This window comes from Tribolium castaneum, chromosome 5, assembly GCF_031307605.1.
Source record: "Tribolium castaneum strain GA2 chromosome 5, icTriCast1.1, whole genome shotgun sequence".
Classification (NCBI taxonomy): Eukaryota; Metazoa; Arthropoda; class Insecta; order Coleoptera; family Tenebrionidae; genus Tribolium; species Tribolium castaneum.
Window position 1 is genome coordinate 9413815 of NC_087398.1, and position 23219 is coordinate 9437033.

Here is a 23219-nt window from a genome sequence, read left to right on the forward strand (position 1 = left end):
AAATTTCCAAACACCTAGATATTTTTTAAAGCAAAAATAAGTTCATTGAAACAATATTTTCATATTATCATAAAAACGTAACTCGGAACCAAATAATCTATATGTTCCAACAAAAAATGTGTTTTATTTGAGCTAAATTCATGTAGTTCACAGTTTTCTTCTCATTTTATATTGTTTGGTGTAATAAAAAAAATTCGTTACACTCAAAACAATTTTTTTCAGTGAGTAAAACATTTCAATTGCTAGAATCACATCTTCACTGAATTTTATAATAACTTATTACAAGAATAATTAATAATGCGGAAGTTTTCATGTATTTATTATAAATTATAATATCATGCTGACACTTTAAAGGCCAGTGACTACTTCTTTCCAAAAACAATTTTTTGATCATTGGACTGTAGTTTGAGACCTACGCTTTGAGCAAACTGCAAGTGCAGAAGTCGTCAAATTTATACTTGCACATGAAATGTAAAAATTGTGCTGATTCATTCTATATAAGGAGAGGTATGATAAAGAGCATATGTTTGTTAGAAGATTGTGTAATATGTGCTAATATAATACCTACAAGTCCTACAACACATTGTTGCATTATTCTGCCGATTAAAAATTGTGAAAAAATTTGACGTAGTAACAAGATTTAAATTCGCTGCAGCATGTGACTGTATGAAATCCTATCACCGTCCCAAATATCCCTTGTTTTCACTTATCAATAATTTAACAGTATCTAAAAACATACAGTTCGCTAACCCCAACACCAAATTATGCGTCCTACACAAATAGCTCAAATCGATAGTTGCGCAATTTCGCAATTTGATATTCCAAATTATAATATCGTTTGCGGTTAAAGCGATAATTCGAAATAATTGGCGATTTGTAGCGTTCATGAATGTATCAGCTGCATTCAGATATGCAAATGCCATCGATTCACAAGTCCTTTTAGCCTAGAACTTGGAAACGTGATCGACGACAGCTCCACAACACATCGCGTGAGGTTTATCAATCTTGCACCACAACACACAACGTAATATTTAAAGCCTCATACGAGTGATATGCGGAATTTTGTAAAACTGTATCACACTTACTTGCACAATTTTTCATATCGTTTGAGGTTGTTTATCAATAGAGAATTGCTCGAAACTACCCCAGTGTTGTGTTGTTACTGGTACTGTTATCAGCATCAGAAATTTGACTGTAAGTGTGATTTTTTGTTCTAGTTAATCCAATAACAATAATAATTGTTGTTAAATATCTAATAATTGCAAGAACAATGCTAGCCATATCTCGCGTTTTCCTGTTATGGCTATGTTCTGCTTGTTATGAAATACCACTTTTAGACCTCCTTATGGCTACGGTTATCACCAATAAAACAAACCTTTGACATATTTAAGAGGCTTTATTTACGTTACGGCCGATCTTTTAATAATTGTGATTAATTCAAAGGTTAAGCGATTGCTAAATGTTTATCATTCGCATAAGAATTTTGCAATAGCACGCGTCTTTATCAAAACTTCCAAAGATAAAAGTGTTCGTATTTTACACCATTGTTTAGGAGATTAAAAAAAGCACTTTGAAATTTACTACTCACTAAATTTCGCAACAACTTCATCTTATAATTCTTTTTTAATTAAAATCTGTTTTTCTTTTGCACAACAATTTACAGCGTCTTGTGCAAAAATCTTAGTCCAATAAAGTGTAGCAATATTTAAAAATTTACGTTACTTGGGTTGCGTCAACGTGTAAATACCGTTTTACGGCTTTCTGGATAATAAAACCAGATTTTATGCATATTTTCCCAGACAGTTTTATACAATTAATCGTATCTGGTGTTGTCAATTATGATTTATAGCTTTTGGACTGATAATCTGATATATGAATAGTGAAATACTCCCCAAGGGAAACATATTTGTATTCGTGATGTTTTTCAAAATTGTTTTTCAAGTCGGACACTCTAAAAGCTCGTATCTTCTTTGTAACCAATTAATTAATTAATTACTCTGTTGCATTTATTTTTGAGCTGGTGCTCTAGACAAATAAATTCAATTCCAGATAAATTAGAAGCAAACAGATTAGCCTTTGATTTACAGTTAATTGTTCGTAAATAACAAAAAATATTTTTGTTTGTCCCAATTATTCGGGGAATAAGCATAATAACAAATTTGCATAACAGAGAGTAGAGACTCATTTTATTATCAAATACATGTAACCTTTGGCAAAAGATTGCACTTAATACTAGTTTAATAAAACCACAATTTAAACCACTGTCTAAGGAAGCCCAATAAACTTCCCCCAATATTACTATTTCAGGATTCAGTAATCGAAATTGTAACACCAATTTTTTTTAATAAATAACATAACTACTAAAAAAGTGATAAATGTAAGTTAAATTGTCATATTTTAAATATGTATAACAAGTAATAAGATAAATCTTAATCTTGATTAAATTGTTTAAATATTAAATTATTGTTAGCTGTATGTATAAAAAATATGATTATCTCAATGATATGTAGTTACACAAATATGTATGTGCTGAATTTTCGTGATTCGTTTCACGTAATAACACAATAGTGCAGTTTCGTTATTACTGTTATTTCTGCAGCAGTTTAACAAAAATAAGATACTTAAATTATTCAAATGAAATAAGTAATTACAAGTGTATATTATCTTGGTTTTTTATTCCCTGGTAATTAAGAAAAACAAATAGTAAAAATTTCCGAAGTTCCACTGTTGAGCCTTGGGTTACATAAATCATAAATCCTCCTTTTTTAGGCAACAGGAGGTGAACTTTTTTTTTTCTTTAGGTGCTGAATGGAGTAAGTTTTATATTGAAAATGTTTCTTCTTGTCTCTGTGCTCTGTTCGAGTATTTTCATTTCTTAAAAAATCTCCCGAAATGCTTTATGCATTAATTTCATTTAGCAGAAATAGAAAAAGAAGAATAAAGTTTGGGATCTGTAAACGGGTGGCTTGATTCGGTACTGCCATTGATTAATCATATTTCACAATATGGTACTTCTAATAACTGCAAGACCATATCTAGTAATACCTACGCTACGTTCGTGCATCACTTGGTACTTGCTTTTCACGTTGTAAGAAGATTAAGTTTATAGCATGCATTTCATAGAATTACCTCAGGTGACCTGGCAGTTCCCAAAACTACAGTAATTAGGAGAGGGATTATCATAAGGTTAAGGTCCAAAGCAGTCAGTGGCGTACGGAGAGATATAAAGTCCGAAAAGCTTTATCCAATTTTTTTCTTTTTTTTATAATATTCTATTGTCATTCTAAAAATGTGGACGTCTTTATTTTGATAAAAATGCTAAAAGGATAATCCTGTTACCAATTTTAACATGAACAGGTCAAAATGTAATGCCTACGTAGGTCGTAAATACTCTTGATATTAGGGAATGCAATAGTTCACATATGAGTATGTTTTTTTCGATAAAATTCGGTCAAATATAATAAATAAATAGAAAGTAATGTATAATAATATGTATGTATTTTGACCCATGATTGTATATTTAATAATGCAAATGTAGTTTTAACTTAACTTTGACTATTTTCGAATACTCAATGTTTCCATTGATAACGTACATGTACTCGTATGCTCCTATTTTTTTATTAAATTTAGAAGCTCACGGTTGTGAGCTGCTCATGGAGGCTAAAGTTCACCGTACACAACCTTTTGCCAAAACTGGAAGATTCGTAAGTAAGGTAGGTAACAAGGGATTATAAGGGTTCTGATCCCTCCAATAAACTCAGGTAATATAAACAGATATAAACATTTCAGTAGGAGTAGGTATATTATCAACATAAAGTGTGAAACTAGATGATTACAAACTGTTAGCCACTCTAATGTGTATCGGTTAATTGACCCCCTACCTACAATGTAAACACATGAATGAACGGTACGATTCTTGGTGATTTTAGGTAACGAAAATCTTGTTGAAGAATCAAATTAATTTGATGTAACTTTTCTTCTAAAGGGGTTTGTGTGCATTGGATACGTGTATTTGTCGATTATATTTGTAGAACAAAGTTTATTCCACGGTATTTAATTTGGTACAGTCCAATTATTACCTTAGTTTTAGAATGTCTAACTGTATAACCGGTGTGAATGACCAAAATTATACTTATTTGGCACGACTTTATAATCACGTGTGAACGCTTTAGACTAATTTACTCGACTTCTCTAGCTTGCTTCGTATAATTTAATTGCACTATTTAAAACTAAATATTTTATTACTCAGTATTTTGAAACATTACTGATCTGTTTCGTTATTAAACATAATATTAAACATATCGGCTACCAAAACATCGAACTACAGAAATATACATGGATGGCTTCGGATATTGAATTAAAACGGAAGCTAAAACTGTACTTGAAATCGTCTAACAGTTTCTGTCCAAAAAATCCCCGGCATGTGAATATACCTATGATGGCCGTGAAATTATTTTCAGGAACTTTATTTTATTTGTTACACCAGCGCGAATTTTCTATCCTGCATTGTGCAACGATTGAGGTTACTTTAATATCATGCTTCAATGAAACGCTTGTTTTTTGTCAATGTCTCAAAACACAAAAACATCCTCCTTCTGCGCTTTAATGATCGTAAATATTTTGCTCCAGAATCTACAAAACTTACGGCAAACACTATCCATCAAGTGGTCACAATTTTTTTAGAAAATGAATCTTATTGTTCTGACGTTTAGACAAGGGTCGTAAAAGTTTGCCATTCTACAGTCTGTCAAGTCAGATACAACAGAGCACTATGAAGACATAGTCTAAGGGATTGTTTACAGAAAGCGAAAAATTAAAATGCATTGACAAATGTCAAGTTAATCGCGATTAAAATTTAATTGCAATTAAAATGTTCTGCGAACCGGCTCATACTTTTTAAACAAGCTGTTGATTGAGTCAATGATGGTTTGAAAAAAAAACACTTTTTTGTTACAAATCTTTCACAACGTTGAGTTATTAAGTTATTTACCAATTCGGGAAGTGTTTTAATAAACTTTTAATTATCCTTGAACATAGTGAAGTCATACATAAAAACGCTAGAATGGGCATGATGGAATTGCATGATTAAGTTCACAGTTTAGTCAGTTTTTTAAGAATCAAATGATTTGTCTAAGATCAGTATTTTTTATTATTGTTATTGACATTTGCAAGTGTTTCTTTGTTCTATTCTTAATAATCTGTACTCAATGGAACCAGGTTTCTTATTTATCTCAATGACACTCTTAATTAACTTTTCATGATAAAAGATAACAAAAAACGTAAATTAAAATCTCGTTATCAAGAGTTGCTAATCTTGTTTTATTTCACTGCAAATTTTTGCGATTTAGCTTTGTTATATTTACATCTTAATCAATGTTTATATCTATACTATATTCCATCACATTCTTCTACATCTTTATCGTATATCTAGTCCAAATATAAATAATTGATACGGAGTTTTATTTAATTTTTATTTGTTTTTCAATATTTAATGGTATTTTATTAATCAAACATCCGCTATCAATGTCATACATCCATGAGACGAGTGCTGCTTGTGATCCGTAGTATTTTGATGTCTTTATTGCGTATACATCATTCGGTTTATTTATTGCAACACATTCTTTCATAAAAATTTGATAGATAAAGTAAGTGTGATTTCAACAGACGATTTTTGTTAGGAAATAGGGTATTGGGTCAATTGTAAGTGATGATCGTTTCGGAAAAACTCATCTATTAGAAGTGTGTCAACGTGTGGAACAATTATTGCAGATTTTTCACCTTATGTAACAGTTGGATATCTGAAATACATTTTGACCTTAATCTGGTTGCTCAATTTTGTTTGTAGTGATGGATCAATCAGGTAAACGAGCCGAGTATCTTCGACTATTGACATTGCCTCATCCACTATTCTATTTTCAAAGTTGACAATAAGTTGCTTCATTACTTAACAGTGCTCTATATCGTCGTTGTGCAATGATTTATTTGGCGTCTCGTCAATGCCAACAAATTTCCATAAATCGATTTAAGCCGACCAATGCCACCAATATTCTAATTTTGTCCATTTCCTGACATCGGTCGAGGATGCGAACAAATTACCATCCGGAGAAAAAATTCCAGCGCAGATGTATTGGAATAATCAGGGAAAACTCGGGCCATCTGCCCTTCTTTTGTTGGTGGTGTTTTTTTTCAATGGGTAAAGGAGTGGGTGGCAAGCTGCACCACGCACCACCTTATTTATATCTCCCATGTATCTCAGGTAGTTTCCGTCCCGAGCGCACAAAGCACCCCATGAAACACAATCGCAAAAGCTCTCTTTATCGGCGCAACGCAGGCGCAAAGCTCTTCCACGCCGTCGCAAGAGACTTCGCAAGAATGGATTTCAGGTTTCGGAGCAGTAGCGCGATGACTTTGGTTGTGCGCACACTCGCCGTGGCAGTGTTATTATAGTTTTGTGTTAACACCGTTTTGTTATTATTTAGTTGATTCATTTTTTGTTTCGGTTATTTTGCAGTTACGCCTTACATTTCGTTACGGCTCCGAGAACGGGAAGGTTAGTGGGTTTTTTGCAAATCAGCAATGTCAGATTGTTTCTTTTGACCTTTATTGTTTACAAAACACCTTCTTTAAATATTTTCTACCTGCAAAAATCGGCCGGCTTGGCTGTCGTCGTCAGGCCGATAAAGCGTTATCATCGATTTTTGCGGCAGTCTTTGTTTCGGGTCGGCTCCTTTGCGACTGTTCAATCAGGACTCGTCTAATTTTTTGCTTCTTCTGTTCCAGGAAGGTGGAGTTGTGCTAGGATAACAAATTGACTCAAAAAATTTAATTTATTTTGTGTTCGGTTTGTGTGTGAAGTGCGACAATGCAAAACGTACAAGAAGTGATGCCGAGTGTTAGACTTAACGGGGTGGACAAGACGGTGGAAGTTGCGGCCTCCTCCGGGGAAGTGATTAAAAAGTTCCGGGTGAGCCAGCCGAGGGAGGAGTGCCGGAGGCACAGGCTCACCACCGACCGGGACCAAACTTCGCCCCTGAGCCCCAACCAAAGTGATAAACATTTCCAGACCTCGGTGGTCGCCGATAAGTATTTGCTGCTGGAGCAGGCCGAGGGCAGCTCCTTGTACCGGTGCGTGGACGTCAACACCCAGGAGGAGTTGGTCTGCAAGGTGAGCGAATCGCTACTGTATGTTACGTAAAGCAGGAGTTTCCTCGGCCCTAAGCACATTACCGGCGACAAAATCCAATCATTCTTTACCTGCCCTGGGCCGCCATTGTCCTTTAACCCTCTGGTTTTTGCCACTCCATTGTCGAATGCAAAGTTTTGTGGAATTGTGTAACGCACCGTCAAGGACACATTACGAATTTGTTTATCTTTATCCGAAGTTTGAGGTTTTTTCCGGTTGCAATATGACGCAAAATTAACACGAAATTACAGCCTCGATTGGGCGAATGATTTCCTGTAGTATTGAATTAATCGTAGATCGGCAGAGTTGAGCAAATATCGTGACATCACTCATTGTCCAGTGAGTCAATGGTGGTGGAAAATCAGGTTTAGGGAGTAGCATCGCTTTTATCGGGAAAAATTCTCATGGTCACCCCAGCTACATCCCATTAATAGCGAAATTAATTCACGTAAGTGCAAACCCGTTTGGTGGGATGGACCAGCGAAGAGAACTGGTCCATTGCACTATTCGCGTGGTCATCCGATGTGAGAACCATCTCCTGTGTAGGGAGATGCCCCGACTATTAAACAACCCTTCACCTCCGTCGAGTTTTACGTGTATTTTATAACCAGATGTTGATTAATTGCTGCATGTGGGAAATGAGGGAAAAATCTGTCACACCCTATCCCCGCATTTTTATTCAAATCGTGCCAAGGGTTCGATCGGGGAATTTGCATATCATCGATTCGCCGTGTCTTCAGGTAGAAATCGTCAATGGGCTAATCAAAGTCAGGCAGAAGTGACCCAACATCGGACCATTTCCATTGACAAACAGCACGTGTCCCCACGTATGCGTTTTACCACGTAAATACCTAATTGTCCTTCTACGTAAAACTCCACGTGGCCGCGAATACGTTACGACTGGATTCCGCAAACGACTAGTTAAATTTTTCCGAAGGTCACGTTATTCGTCTGGAATTTCTCGATTTTTTTCCTCTGGTGTAATAGACTCCGCCGGATGTGCCGTTTCGCTGCACTTCCGTAATTCAACACACCTTGATAGTGAAACCCTGACGCAGCATTTGCAATTATTGTAAACAATATTTGGTCTCTTCAAGCAACGTAATCAGTCAAGGCTGCACTCAATGCCATCCTCTGGTGTATAGTTGCTCACACTCATTAATGAACATTGTTTCCACGAATTGCATTGTGCCTTACGTCACACATTAATTCATGATTTATCCCCACCATCCCAAAAACGGAGTCATCCAGTGTCTGGTTGGAGCTGTTAAATACACGTGAATCACGTGGTTTTCGTCTTATCCCTAATTTGTCCACTTCGTTACAACCTGACGACCTTTATCAACGGACGTGCATGGCAACAATTGTTTTCCCATTGATATTGGAAAGACTACAGACCTTGTTTGAAAATTTTTCTGTAGGTTTTAACGACTTGTATGGTGGATTAGTATCAGTAAACAAATCACGTCGGACACGATTGTAAGCTATGCCATGAATTTACGTCGATATGAAATTCACATTGTAAGTTCGCATGAAATTAAAAGATCGTACGACCTGAACACAATCGGTCCGGATGGTCAAAGAAGCCGACGTTTGTCGGCGAAGCTGACCGGAAGAAGGCACCGAAACTAATAGCCCATACAGTTAGATAGTTCGATTTTTATGTCGCACAATCGTTTTGTATTAATTTTTGTTTTGTGAACCTTGAACACGATTCCAAATTCAAGGACCTAAATTATGCCTGATGATGGGTCTTCAAACTTTTTACCCGTTATTACCAGTTGTGAGAATAGTTTGAAAGCTTTGAAAAGGTTGATGATCCCGGCACGACAGGGTGTCAGCAGCCAGCAACAAATAACTTTTTTGGTATACTCGTACTTCACAAAATTCGTGGATAAAAAACCATAATTATTGAAGCGCCTTTTGTCGTGATAACAAGTTCCACAGTAATAAACAAACATTGCATGTTTCGGTTTGTCTGACATTGTGACACCTTCTGGCCTTGTTTATTATGATTCGAGAGCATCAGTTGTACAAAAACTGCGGCTTATGCAATAGTCACAACCAAATAAACATGGTTTTGGCATCGATTTGAACCAAAGTTTATTGTCAGTTGTTTACTTCATGGTGCGTCGTTCAATTGGCACTGCTTTTAAATCGAAATTCTTCAAAATTTTTGTTGCAATAGGAGATAAATCGTGTCGAGTGTAAAATTAATGCTCTGCAATTACGTCGAGACAGTTCTTCGGTATTCTCATCCTTGCTCAGGGTCACAATTTGTTCCAATGATTAAAACCGTATCTGAAGATAATTTAAGGTTGACTTGGCTTGTGCGACGGAAGTTTATTTAGGTATTTACAATTTTCCAAATGCTAATTAATTTTGACCCTGAAACGTCTGTAAAATCCGTATTTGAGCAAGTGACACCATTCACCCAATATAAATAAGGTCGCGATAAAAATAAAATAAAATGAGATGATTCTTTGATCGTAATGGTTTGTTTAAGATTTCGTCACACGGAGTAAACTGGGCGATTAAATCGGAGTAATTGGGGGGTTAACACATCATGTGTGACCGAAATAATATTTTTAGTCTAGAATCTTCCAGGGTTTTTACCCTCGAGTGAATGACTGATCGATTGTGGGAATCTGAGCTCCCATTGATTCGGTTTTCGGGACCCTGACATAGAATCGACGTAAATATGCACATTAATAATGGCAATACGTTTTATAAAGTCAATTACTCAATACGAATGATGTAAGATTACAAGGTAAAATGTTAGTTATCGGGCGAAAAATGAATAAACGGCTAATTAAATTCAGTTGGCTGTAGTTGGTTGTAACTCAGCTGGATATGATCTAATGTTCCAGATGTAGGAATGGCATTGTCAATTAGAGGAGTGGCGTTCAAGTGGACGAAAAATTAATTGTAAAGGTCTCATCTTGTGCGTGTCCATTTGAATTTTTCTGAAGCTGTGCAACAACAAGGTTGCGCGTTGAGTTACCAAACACATTTGTAAATAGTCGGTTGCTCAGCACCATTACGATAAAATGTGCAATGTCTCTTGTTGCAACCAGAACATAAATATGAGATATGAAATAAATGGGCCGACTTGCGATAACGCCGACAAATATTTGCCAGATGATCTGATTGAAGTTTTCTTTTCAGATCGTTTCAAAGGACTGTCATTCGTTGGTATCGGCGCATTATCGCCTCGATTCGCATCCGAGGGTCTCATCTTTGCACGAAGTCGTCGTAGGTAATCGCTACTTGTATTTGGTTTATCCCAAGGCTCACGGCGACCTACATTCGTACGTGAGGTCAAGGAAAAGACTGAGGGAATCCGAAGCCAAGAGGCTCTTCAAACAAATTGCCGAAACAGTACAAGTTTGTCATAGGAACGGAATAGTATTAAGGGATTTAAAGCTGAGGAAATTCGTCTTCGCTGATGGCCAAAGGTGAGTCCGGCTCTTTGTTAAAACGTGTCGCAACCGGTCCGGAAACGAGGATTTAGCTCCTAATCTGTTGATCTATCGGTGTACCCAACAGGATTCGATGATTGGGAAAGCTTTTGTTCTTGGCGTTTTTGCAAAAATTCCCACGACGGGAAGGAATAATGATAAAGAGGATTGTGCGGTGTGTAGCAATTTGTAATGAATCGTCAGTGAGGCACGGCGTTTTACACGTGTCTCTCGCGTAAGAAGCGGGATTGGGCAATAAGAGCTGAACCTCAGTGTCCCGTTTACGATTACCTCATCGCATTGTAGGCTTGAATGTCTGTAATCTATTAATACCTTATTACATTCCCGACCAAGTGCTGGTCGCGGGTGTGGTGGATGGAGACCGTTGCGAAAGGATCAGACAGGAAATTGCATCGATCCGCAGGAAGTGCCGAAAAGCGCAGCTGCGTTGCATCCGCGAAAAGCTCCACCCTCTTATACCATTTTCCGATCTCGGGACCCTTTGTCCCATCCCCTACCTGTCCGAACCTGACAACACAAGCGCTTTTTACTGGCAAAAGCTGCCGCAACTTTCCTGTTCTGAAAATGTCTCAATCTACTCCTTTTATTATTTCCAATGTTCACCATTTCGCGAAACGCGCATTTACTTCGTAAAGTTGACTTTCGGCCAAATTCCGAGTCACTGCAGGAAGCGCTCGTTGCGAAACGTGAACTCGACCTCTTTGCCGGCGTGAGAACAATGCCCGTCTATCCCATGACAATGATAACACAAAAGAATCGAACGGAACCATCGCAGAATTCGTCGACCGGCTGACACGGATATCGGAGGACCTCTTACTTTGGCCAACCGGAAGCGAATTTGACGTCAAAGGGTGCGTTCATCGCCTATAAATAACGTCCATTTAATGGCTCCCGGACGCGTGCCTTGCTATATATGAATGAACCAAACGGAAATAACTCAATATGGCTGTATTGAGCACGGAATTTGTGGGGCGTGAAGTACGGGAAAAGAAGGAGACATTTGATATTCGGTGTCATTTGACTCGCAAGGCCGCGATTTTTCCCCCGGTCTCTCTTATCTTTCGTTATCACTAACAATAAACTAGTGCGAAATGCAAACATGCCGACAATGCGTAGCGTCGACGTGGCCTTTACACTTGACCCCTGACCCAGTCTTGCAAAACCTGGCACCGGTCCAAGTTTAATCGATTGAATTCGGAGGTTTATCAATTTTGTGGCCATCACGGATGCGAAACGCCGGTAGTTTTTTGTTCAATCTCGCCGAGGTTAATGCCTCGTATCCTGTACGTAATTCATGTTAATGAAACGAAGATGTTTTGAAATTTCCAGTCGTGACTGTTAGCCAGATAAATATAACACAATTGCTCAATTTCTGTACAGAATGGATGCGTGGAGGGTATTACACATTTGGACCGAACAAACATATTTTTACGATTCATCACCAGGATTGCAAAATCTTTCCGGTGATTTTGGGTAAAATTGCTTGACCTCTATTGTGTTAACAGAGATTATCTTTGTTTGAAAAACTTGCGAAAAATTAAATATAGGAGCACACACGCGGCAGGAGACGTTACACAATCCGGGTTAACCACGATTAATACTTTTTTCTAAAAAAAAAGTTGACCTAGTTCTACAAATCCAGTTAATGGCGTTGGAAAAACTAGGTCCTGTCAATTTTTGCGTTTGTGTCGAGTCATCTACAGACGGATCTTAAATTCGCGACGGTAAATAAAAATATCAGTGGCGGCACTATAAGATAACCTCCCGTTTTGTGGCGATTCAAAGATAAGTTGAGGTCCATTTAGGAAAGAGCTATTAAGATAATATTTGCGATTTGTGTAGTCATTTCCGGTGGATTCCGGTGCTCCGGCGACTCCTTAATCACTGTCTGGTCGATTTGGTTAATTTTAGAAGCAGGATGCGGCTAAACGGTGCCAAATTCTTTGTTTGGGTAGATATACGTGCAAATTTTTTGCGTCAAAGCTCGTAAATTTTTTTGGCAAGCGTGTCCCAGTCTATTTTCGATTATTGGTGTGTTAAACGGCGGAATAAACAGGGCAGTTTCGTCAGCCGCTGCTAATTTCTGTTTGATTTGAAGTAACGATATGGTAAATATGTATCATGTGTCGTAATACGCAAATTGTTGCGAAAGCCTTGGCTCGGGAAGGTCGTCTGCGAAAATTAAAATTTTAAAATAGACATGGCGCTATTGAGCATTATTTTAAGTTCTGGTTCTGCCTTGAGGATCTGGCTTGACTGGGGTGTGCTTCGGTTACAACTTTCGAGAAGAACAAAGACTGGGAGAGACCTTGGCGAGCCGGTGCCAAAACCGAGTTTACATATCCGCGTTGTCGCAAATTTAATTAACCGTTTTGTATCACATGTCTGATCCGATGGAATGAAACTGTGGAGCTTTGCGTCAGAGTCCGTGTCGAAAGAGTGTTGCATCAAAATGTTGCTGCAGTCATTATTCAATTTATAGTTTCGTCATTGAAGCGCCCAGGGCTCGTACTGTTTTATTAAAAACCATCAACCAGCTTGACAATTTTCACGTGGCTGACCATAAATCTTCCGGGCCAACGCCAGGTGTTCCAACACCTACAAAAGTCTTTATTGCACAAAAGATGCGATCGCTTTTCAGATCAATGCAGATGTTTTTGCAGACCACCAGAGCAACCTTGGTGCACACCGGCCGCTTTGTTTACGAAAAGCCAGCAGGTCCGCTGCAAAAACACACGACACATTTCATTGTTCTTCGAATTTCGCACATCTGCCCGCATTTTTATCCAAAACTACCTAAAAAGAACATCTTGTAACCGGCTTGGTGCAATAATTGATAGCGCAGCTCCTCCTCGACTTCCTTCCAGCTTTCCTCCAACCCTTGAGCCATTAGTTGCCGGGTTTTTGTTTTGATTTTTTACCTTTTGATAATTGACTGTACTAATAGCTCACACATGTTTCCTGTCGCTCGCTGAGCATCTGCTCTGGATTTTACCTGGCCCTAAAATGGACTTTCCTCATTCTTTTTAAATCGGTGTATTCTGATCTCTTTTAATGTGGATTTTTTTGCGTCCTTATTGTTGACGGACCTCAAACATCTGCCACGCGTCTGCACGCTCCAAAATCACCCTGTAATTCGATGCCACTACCGCAACACACAGTTTGCGTCGCAATTCAGGTTTTGGGCTCACAAGCAGTTCTTCCTTTTATTAAAAAAATACCAAAAATTGTGTAATTTCAAGAGGAGTTGTCATTTTTGATCTGTGCAATTGAGCACATGTGATTCAAAGGCCACCCAGAAATTGCTCCATTGCTGGCCTGCTCGTATTGAGCAAAGTGTGTCTGAATCAGTGGCACTTGCTAATTTAGCTTTGCAGCATGTCATTGCAAAAGTACCACTCTCGCAGCAATAGAAATAAGTTGGTGGAAATAACGACAATGATGTGATATTTAAATTGAAATTACGGTTGTTTCAGAATCGTTGCCGAGGCTTTGCGAAATCAGTTTATAGTTGGTTGTCTTACATAAAGTCGGTTCAATATTGTTTTTACTCGCTGAAGGAATTCGATTGTTGAACGGCTGTTTCACAAAAATGATTTCTTTGGTATCATCTCAAGGTTGCATCACTATAATAATTGTAGAGTTCAATTCGATGCGGATTAGTCTGCATGAAAATCCATCAAAGTGCGTAACAATCGTGTCCTCGACCTCCGGTCAGCAGCATTTGTTTGCATCTATGTGTAATTTGGGACACGGATTAGCTTGATGCAATACGCAAAATTTACCAATCCGATATCCGATTGTGTCGGAACTGCGGTCTCTTCGTCTCTCTCTCGCTCGGGTGTTTTTATGGCCGTTTCCGGCGATGACTGTTGGACGTGCGGCAACTTTCAATGTGAAACCTTGCCTGGTCCTTAACCCAGTTGCGTGTGAACTAACTTGCATTTTGTATTCTTGGCCTTCTTTCGAATAAAATGCTTACACTATAAGGTTATTTGCGGTTCTTTCTTTTTTTCTGCACTATCAATCCGGCGGATTTGTGTCAAAGTTACCGGAGTCGATTAACGCAGCGTTGCCAAGATGCGAGAAGATCAAGGTTTGCCAGCGAGAAAAAATAATTTGATTTCGACATGCGAGGAGAATGTAGGCGATAAATTGCTTTTCATCATTTTTCTCTTTGCGAAAAGTTCACTGTTGCATCAGATCGATTTGGACAATGAAATCGCGGCTTCGCCCACTCGGCAACAACATGGATATTAAACTAACATTGAAATTATCACTGATAACGAACAATGTTATCGGACACGTCCGCCCACATTTCCGTACGACTGATTTATTCGACCCAATATTCGAATTTTTCCTCCACACTAGTGCATTGCACTCGTTCACATTGCACCTGTATAGATTTTGCAAAAATGCTCAGTTGCATACACACGTAATGTCTCGTTGCCCAACCTCACATTTATTAGGTTTAGTAATAACGCATTAAGTTCCTCAGTTTCAAATTGGGTGTTGCTTATCTTAAGTAACTCCACACAACTTCGCAATTTGAACCGTAATTGTGATATTGCAACGAATTAATATGGAGAAATTGCGATTCTAATAATACTCGACATGCAATTCATGCACGAGAAATTAATTAAAAAAGACGCACAACCTAACTGTTTCACCCCGATGCAAGTCCGCTTCCCGGGGATCAGTAATCTTTCCTAATGAATCACGGCCCCACTGGCGGCATTCCGTGTCTCTCGGGCGCCAGCTAATGACCCTAATACCGACTAAGAAACCATTACGAAAAAATATTTACGAAAATACGTCGAGTCATTTATTTTATTCATTTAACTGAAAGTTTGAAAGTTTTTCCGGAGCGAGTTATCGCCACCCCACCCGGCCGCTCCCGGAGTAGTCCGGGCAGCGTCTTCGATCGCTCTCGTTCAACCTTGCACTCCCACACCTCGCCCTCGGTAGCAATGCAGTTGCTGCAAGTGCAGCCGTCGTCACATTTCCGCATTTCTCTCGTTGATCACTCTTACCGGAGTCTGTGGTACACCGGTAGTGCGCGCGCATCCCAGTTCAATGCTCCGTTCATTTATAGAATTAGAAATTACGACATGGGGGCGGCTGCCACCTTTCCTAATCGCTCCACTAAGCTAGAACGGGGTGCTCCGTCCGAGAGAGTTCTTGCCCCCCGTCGAGGGCTCGCCGTGTCGCAATGGGCACTCCTTGCTATTAAGCAAGGTTAGTTCGCGGATCGCTTTGGCAAGTGTTTCTCTCCGGATAAGTCATGTGGATTTGGCCCGCAGCTTGGTACTTTGCAAGTCTGTTGCCCAACCCTTCCACTGTCGTAACTATTGCGCACATTGCAATCGACGGTTCAAAATAAAACATTCTTATGTGTAGCAACAGCTAAAATGCGGCGCCGATTATGTAGCGCCGGGATCAGGATTTAGGGGGAGCTACATGTTCATACCATAACTGAAGTTATTCTACATTTCTTTCACTAATTCACTATTATTTTATTTGACCCGGTTCTTCGTCCTCACCTCTGGTCTATCTCTTCTCAAATAGACAGATAGATTGATTGTGTCATATCCACATTTTTCGTTCCACCTTCTCTAAATATTTGGCAAATTTTGTCACTAGCACACAAATTTTGAACACAGTCTAAACCAATTTGTGAAATATAAAATTTTGGTAAAAAAATATTGAAAAAAATGATGCCTGGATTCCAACATAGATCTCAGTTAATGTCATAAGAAAAAACTTTTTGCTCTTGGTTCATCTTTCCAGTGGTCTCGTTTGGATGCTATTGTGAGTATCGCTCTTGTCGTTTTTAATCGATTTTGAGCGTTATTTAATGGTCCCCTAAATACGCCTCTGCCGGTATTGGAGCCTATCGTGATAAGCAAATCGGGTAATTACTGCATGGCGCGATGACGTAAACTGGCGGATCATTGTAGCAACCTTGTTATTTTATTATAACGGGAAATTCCTACATAAATAGATAATTCCAGCGTTTTTTATGCTTCCGTCTTTACAAATAAGTGCGTTCTGCTTAGCGGCAGTCCGATTTTTCTGCGCAAAAATGTAAATATTTGCCGCGAACGCGGATCTGACTAGTAATAATAACAGTAAACGCAACGCTGGTCGTGGTTAAATTATTGAATGGACTACATTTGCCAACCAAAGAAAGTTCGCCGGCGATGGCGCAATGCAAAAAGAAATGTGTGAAATGTTGTAGACTGAAAGTTGGGTTCGTTGACACACCGACTAGTGCAATAGTGTTATATTTGTAACACATTCTGACTCCTTCCCGGTATCTCCACGTACGACTTTTAGCTTTATTGCATTACGTTCCTTGATTAATTCGAATGAACTTTGGTAACCTCGTGCGAAATTCCGCGAGACCAATCAAAACATACACACCACACATTCGACTTTAGCGTCAATGCTGATCACTCGGTCACTTCGTTTGCATATCTATGTACAAACAGCGGCTTCCTATCGCCATGTTTGATCTGTGGCAATTTCCCAACAACAATTTTTTCAGCCATCTACGGCCTTCCAGCATCCATCCATTCATTTCAAATACAAGATTGCCAAAGATCTCGCATGTGTTGCCAATGTTAGGAAATTGCAGAATGGTTTTCGTTAAACAACTCATTAGGCATATCGCTATAGAAAGCGTCCGTTGGTCTTGAAAACTTGCTCTAGTTTGCATGTTTTGGGTCGAATCTTTAGGGCCCAACAAGACACACGATCAAGAGTTGTGTGTGGTCTTTAACCCCTTGGTTTATTTTGTTCTATTCTCGGTATAATCTACCCATAGTCTCCTTTTTACTTGGTGTGAGATCAACAAGTTGATCAATTTATTTTTATTATGTGTCAACGTAGCGCAGCAGGAGATTCAATAATAATCTTTTCACGATACGTTTTATTGGAGACAGAAGATCTAATCTCGTACGTAAATGTGGGAGTACCATTCCGGCTCTGGTGTCTGAATATTAAGCACTTAGCCGTCCGAGGTGTTCTTTGTTTGTGAGGATGCAGGTTGGAGCCGGTCCTCGACTTGTCCTAATCTGCGCGTTGTAGTTCCTGCTCTTCGCATAATTTCGGTGCCTGAATGCAAAAAACCCGTCTTGCAACAAATCTCGAGGCATAAAAAGTGGCCCGTTGTCCCGTTCGGCAACGTTTCGGTCGACCAAATGGCGTTTTATTGACCTCAGCGGTGTAGCATACATTCGGCCAAACGAGCAATCAGGAGCCATTGGCAAAAATTGCATGGTTCGTCGTGCCCATCCGCACCCGTGCTGGGTGGGGCCGCCGAAATCGGCGCAATCATCACTTGTTGTTCCGTTGAACCCGCAGAATTGGGCCCGAACGAAGGGTAACAGCACCATAAATAATGGCGATTGCAATAAGAGGCTGTTGCAACGCGTTGTTACGGAGAAATGACACTTTCATTTGCTCAAAGGCTTCGGCTACCTTCTTCGCTTTCTCTGCCATTGCGAGTTCGTTGAACGGAGACGGGGGGCGAAGGCCCCGGAAAAGTGTTGTGCAATTTTTGACAGATTCACGACCGCGGGCGCTGGAGCGAGCGATTTTTCCGCGTGTGTTATCCAATAGCGCCACCGGGTTATGGTATTTTCAGTTTGATAGAAACAGAGCAGCATTGTTGCAAGAGCTTGCCCAACATTTTGTTAAAACATTCGATGACGTTACGTTTTAATGCTTTCGACACCGGGTTGCGGAACCCTTTTGTACACAATTTTATGTACATATGTAATAGTCGATTGTTTAATTTGTCAGATAATTTGCAAGCGATTTGGGCGAACCGGACCCACGCCTTATTATTGGCGACAAATTCGCGATCGGTTGCGACACTCAATTGCGACCGTTTATCTCCACAATAAACTCAATGGCTTATTTCCTTGCAGGACGGAGCTGAAATTAGAGTCACTAGAAGATGCCGTCGTGCTGGAAGAACCGGAAACCGACTGGCTACATGATAAAAGAGGATGTCCTGCTTACGTGAGTCCGGAAATTCTCAAAGCCGGCGCCCACTACTCAGGAAAGGCCGCAGATATGTGGTCGCTAGGAGTCATCCTTTACACGATGCTAGTCGGAAGGTAAATATCAAAAAGCCATACAATTTGTTTCAAAAAGTTTCATCATCAATCAAGCTTTGTATCAAAATTTTGTGAAAATTTTAAAAAAACTTAACTATGCATCCCTGAATTGTACTTTCTCCTGTTTTTTAAAGACCGAAACCATTTTATAGAGTTGATGTCCGGAGAAATAAAGCCTTCTCGTGGGGCACCTGTCCTAATTAATGCGCCCGATAAACCCTTAAAAATCCGCACCTGCCCATTAAACTCGCAGGTATAGAGATCGTAATATCACGACGATGGTGGTTGTTTCTTTGTGCACGGAAACTTGTATCGCCGACGGCTGCGAGAAATTCACCTGCTCGATGCACCCTTTCGAAATCGTCAGATTATTTGTGAAATGTCGGCGTCCACCTGCCCCCTATCACGGTATCTTGCATGAGGGTAAAAAAGAAAAATTTCGAGATGAGCGTGTGGCAGGTGCATTCCGCAGCCGTCTGTCGGGACCCAACCCATAAGAAAACCGTGCCATTATTATGAAATCAGTATTGCGAGGACCGGGTCATGCGGTGTCAAACACTATCATTGAAAACAAGACCATTCCTCGGATTGTTTATTTAAAAAAAGCAATAATCTCTTGCTGTTTACTAATTCGCTAATTTTGCCATTTCCTTGAGGCTAAATTTAGCGCTGGCCGCTGATAACGTGGAATTTTTACAATCACTCGCCACAGTTGCGCAAAAATACTTCCGGCAATAGAGCCCAATTTGGGTGGAAAAAAACGTTACAAACTTCTTATTTCTTTATTTCCCAAGCTATGATGCGTAACGGATCCACCATATGTCGAACACAGGTGAACACAAACTCTTCTTAACCGCACTTGAAACAGTTGGCCATTATTACAAGGGGTTGATTCCTTATCGGTTGCCACATGACGCTCCACAAATTTCAAGAAAGTCCCAGCGACTCCACCGCGGAAAAGTCATGCTTCGACTATTTTAACTAGTCCGTGTTAAAGCCGCTGTGATTTTTTCTTTACTTAGTCACGCTCGAGGAGTTGCATTCAATTTGGTATAATCAGACCTTGAACTTGCGGTACGCCGAGATTTACACCTTTTTTGTCGGTTCTGCAACCGGATATTTCGACATTTTCACAGCTTTCAATGCCGACCCGCACCAAATTAGACAACCAAGTGCTCTTATCTAAGTCAAGCAGTTTCCAAATCGACTCTTTTCTCATTTTCTTTGCGGTCGCACACAGGTGTCCCATCACACGTGGGATCTCAACCGTTTGAATATAAAATTCGTTATATGAAGTACAGGTGTCCTAAAAAGGATTTTTGTTGCAGATACCCCTTCAGCGATTCGGAGCACGCGTCCCTGTTTGCGAAAATCTCCCGAGGCCATTTCGTAATTCCTGAATGTCTGTCGTCCCGTGCGAGATGTTTAATTCGCTCGCTGTTGCGGCGAGAGCCTTCGGAGCGGATCACGTCCGAAGACATCTTGTACCACCCTTGGCTGGCGAAGGAGGACAGGGAGTGGACATCGCGGGCGTGCGATCAATTAGTGCCCGAATGTAGTCTTTACGACGACTAGCTCGAGGGCGGAAAACGTGCAAGTTTCGTGCTGTGTTTTAGTAATATAAGGAAGCCATTCGTTTTTTCTTTTGTTGTTAGGAGTAATTTATAATTGTTTTTTCCTTTTAATCATTTCGTTTTAAACGGGTCTGCGGCCGGACTTCGTAGGTGATCGTCGTTGTCTTATTTATTTGTTTTCGCCGATGTTGTTATTTACGGCACCTATGGAGCGCGGTCTGGTCATCCAATGAAACACATTTCTGATATTACGAAGTAGTTTAAAATCTCATCATCAATGCGAGTGGTTTATGGACTGAATTATTTCAAGCATCACGATATCATAGTGATTAATTTGAAGACTGAGCGGTTTATTATTTTGTGACCAATTGTGCAATTTAGCTTAATTTTGCTCAAAAATTGTCAGATCAGGAGTGAAGTTTAATTAATGAGTGTTTCTCAAGCGATATGACATTTTTTCTTGAATGTTGGGGAGGGAGGTGTGGAGCAACTGGCCCGATTCTTATGAAAGGCGACTTGTGCGTAAATAGATGCACTGCGTGGGAGTGCAATCCAAAGATCTTTAAGTTTTTATTTGTTTTAAAAGAATTTTCGTTGATTTCGCAAGAGGTTGCGTTAGTTTCTTCGTAGGATTAGTTGTACATAATTGTTACCCCGTCTCCACTATTTTATTACGCACAACGGGAGACATCGGTCCAGTCGCTTCACTAATAACAAATTGTCAAAATCATGTGATCGTTAGGTCAATACTAATGCAATGTGGAACTTAGGCTAAGTAAGTGAAATAATTTCATATCGTGATGCTACTAGGAACGTTATAGTTTGCAATGTGATCTCGGTCAAATTGTCAAAGTTTGGCCATCGACGTGTAGGTATATTTCTGTGGAACTGAATTGTATATAATTTTGTTTTTATTTCGTTTCCTAATTTATCGTAAGGTCCTAGGTTAATCTATGTAAATTTTGTACATAGCTTTGCATTTTATTTGTGAATTCGTTTCATGGTTGTTCTATGCTGTTGTCCATAATAAAAAACATCATTATTTATGTAACATGGTTTTTACTTACACCCCCACACCCAGTCAGAAATACAGTTCTAAACTTAACGTGGTGACCCACGGGCGATAAATCTTATACACAAAAATAAACAGCGATACAAAGTATCGGTCCGCAAAGTGCTGCCTGCGGTGGTACAAGAAATAATTACCGGCGTTAATAGCGGTGCAGCAAAGACGCGAATTTGTCACGTCCTTGAACTTATTGGGATAAACAAGCTGCGTTGTAGGTCAATATCATCGAATTTATTATTAGCCGTGACTAGCTGAGCAAAATGAGATAAAAATTGGTGGTTTGTTTAGTATTCACGAACTACGTCTTGGTTTTATCTATAACAGGTAAATAGATTCAATCCAGCAGGTGAATATGCATATCTGTACGACATACAAACGCGCAGTTTAATGAAAATTATATTCGTACCTAATTGAGTTTCTAATTAGACATTTTTGTTTACATACAGAAAGTCTGAAATTGTTTCGGTCGAAAACTGGAAATAATTTAAATAGAAAATATGCTCTGTCGAGAATTGCAGGTGTCACCTACTTCCGATCCAACAAACAGAAATGTGTTAAAATTTAATTTGCATTAAATAAATTATTGGGAAATTATTGGCGTTTCTATTTATAGCACAAAAAAATGTGAACCGTTTGAGCCGAAGCAGATGTATTCTTTAAAGTTTGATAACTGAAAATCGTCATGTCCACGTGCACCTTTACAAAACGTCTGAAAGTCGCAAACACAATTCAATTCTCATTACAGTCGCAAGTTGCCTCCGCATACTTCTACCTATAATTATTAATTATTATCATACGAAAATAAACTTTCATTACATTGACGAAGCGCGAAATGATATTTTAGTTAGAGATGCCGTTTTTTGTTCGGTGTAATGCTCATTTTCTTGCCTCTAATAAGAAGTTATTAATAAAAGAGGCGTGCGGCTTCCTTTCCTACATAAAACATTTATTATTGAACGAACGTATTTACAGCAAATTGTTAATATTTTTAAATCAAAACCCGCCGTTTGGTATAAAGATTAACAATGATAATTACCCGAAAAAAAACTACGCTTTTATGTGACTGATAATGATAACCAGTTCATCTACTCATCCATAGACAATTTTTTATTAAAAAACATAAGACCTTATAAAATCAGAGAAAAGAAAAACGTCTATTGTTTGGGTGAAGGCGCTTTATAATAATAATAATATTAGTTAGAGGCTTCCAAAACCGTGATACGGCCCAGAGCTTTTTGCTAACATCGTTTTTATCATCATGTGTCCCAATTTACATAAAATATAGATAAGTGAAAGCCTCTACATGTTTAGGGTCGGCATTTACTGTATTATTTTGTATTCATTTGAAAAAATCTTATTTGAACCTGAAAACTAACCTTAGCGTCTTGTCGTTTTCAAAACTTCCAGCACTTTAGAAGGGTCAACTGGTGGCTGTGAACTCGCGACCGCCACACAAAATGTCGATTTCAGTCTTTTTGGCACTAAACACACGAAAAGCACGGTCTTTACAACGCGTAAAAACTAAGGGCGTTGTTTGAACCAAGCTTCGCACTAACGCATGACGTCAATTCAACGACATTTCATTGGTTAGTTTGGCGACACTGAATGCGGTTGATTTGAAATTGGCAAAATCTCTCCACACTTAAAATACTAAAGAGATTACGTGTGTAGGACGATTCTTTTAAAGTGGTTCCTTTAACTCAAATTTCGCAGCACGCCACTGGTTAATAAGTAGTTTTAGTTGTGGTAACCCATATCTGATGGGGTCATTATTGTCTGTTG

At 39.2% G+C, this 23219-nt stretch overlaps 1 protein-coding gene across 2 annotated transcripts; it reads left to right on the forward strand.

Annotated features, from left to right (window-relative positions):
- Positions 1 to 1057: 1057 nt before the first annotated feature.
- On the forward strand, positions 1058 to 21419 carry trbl (tribbles). 2 transcript variants are annotated; one of them, XM_015979822.2, is made up of 5 exons: positions 1058 to 1194; positions 6781 to 7165; positions 10352 to 10641; positions 18603 to 18794; positions 20123 to 21419. In XM_015979822.2, the coding sequence occupies exons 2-5, from the start codon at positions 6863 to 6865 to the stop codon at positions 20367 to 20369; spliced, it is 1032 nt and encodes a 343-aa protein (XP_015835308.1). In that variant the 5' UTR covers positions 1058 to 1194; positions 6781 to 6862; the 3' UTR covers positions 20370 to 21419. The 2 variants fall into 2 exon arrangements, with proteins under 2 accessions (XP_015835308.1, XP_970911.1); XM_965818.4 differs by lacking the exon at positions 1058 to 1194 and adding an exon at positions 6379 to 6550.
- The last annotated feature ends 1800 nt before the right edge of the window (positions 21420 to 23219 follow it).

Bases quoted from the DNA above. Each gene is read 5' to 3' on its own strand.
- trbl (XM_015979822.2), top strand. From the start codon at position 6,863: ATGCAAAACGTACAAGAAGTGATGCCGAGTGTTAGACTTAACGGGGTG. The intron at 7,166-10,351 runs GTGAGCGAATCG...TTTTCTTTTCAG, and splicing joins AGGAGGAGTTGGTCTGCAAG to ATCGTTTCAAAGGACTGTCA. The intron at 18,795-20,122 runs GTAAATATCAAA...TTTTTGTTGCAG, and splicing joins TACACGATGCTAGTCGGAAG to ATACCCCTTCAGCGATTCGG.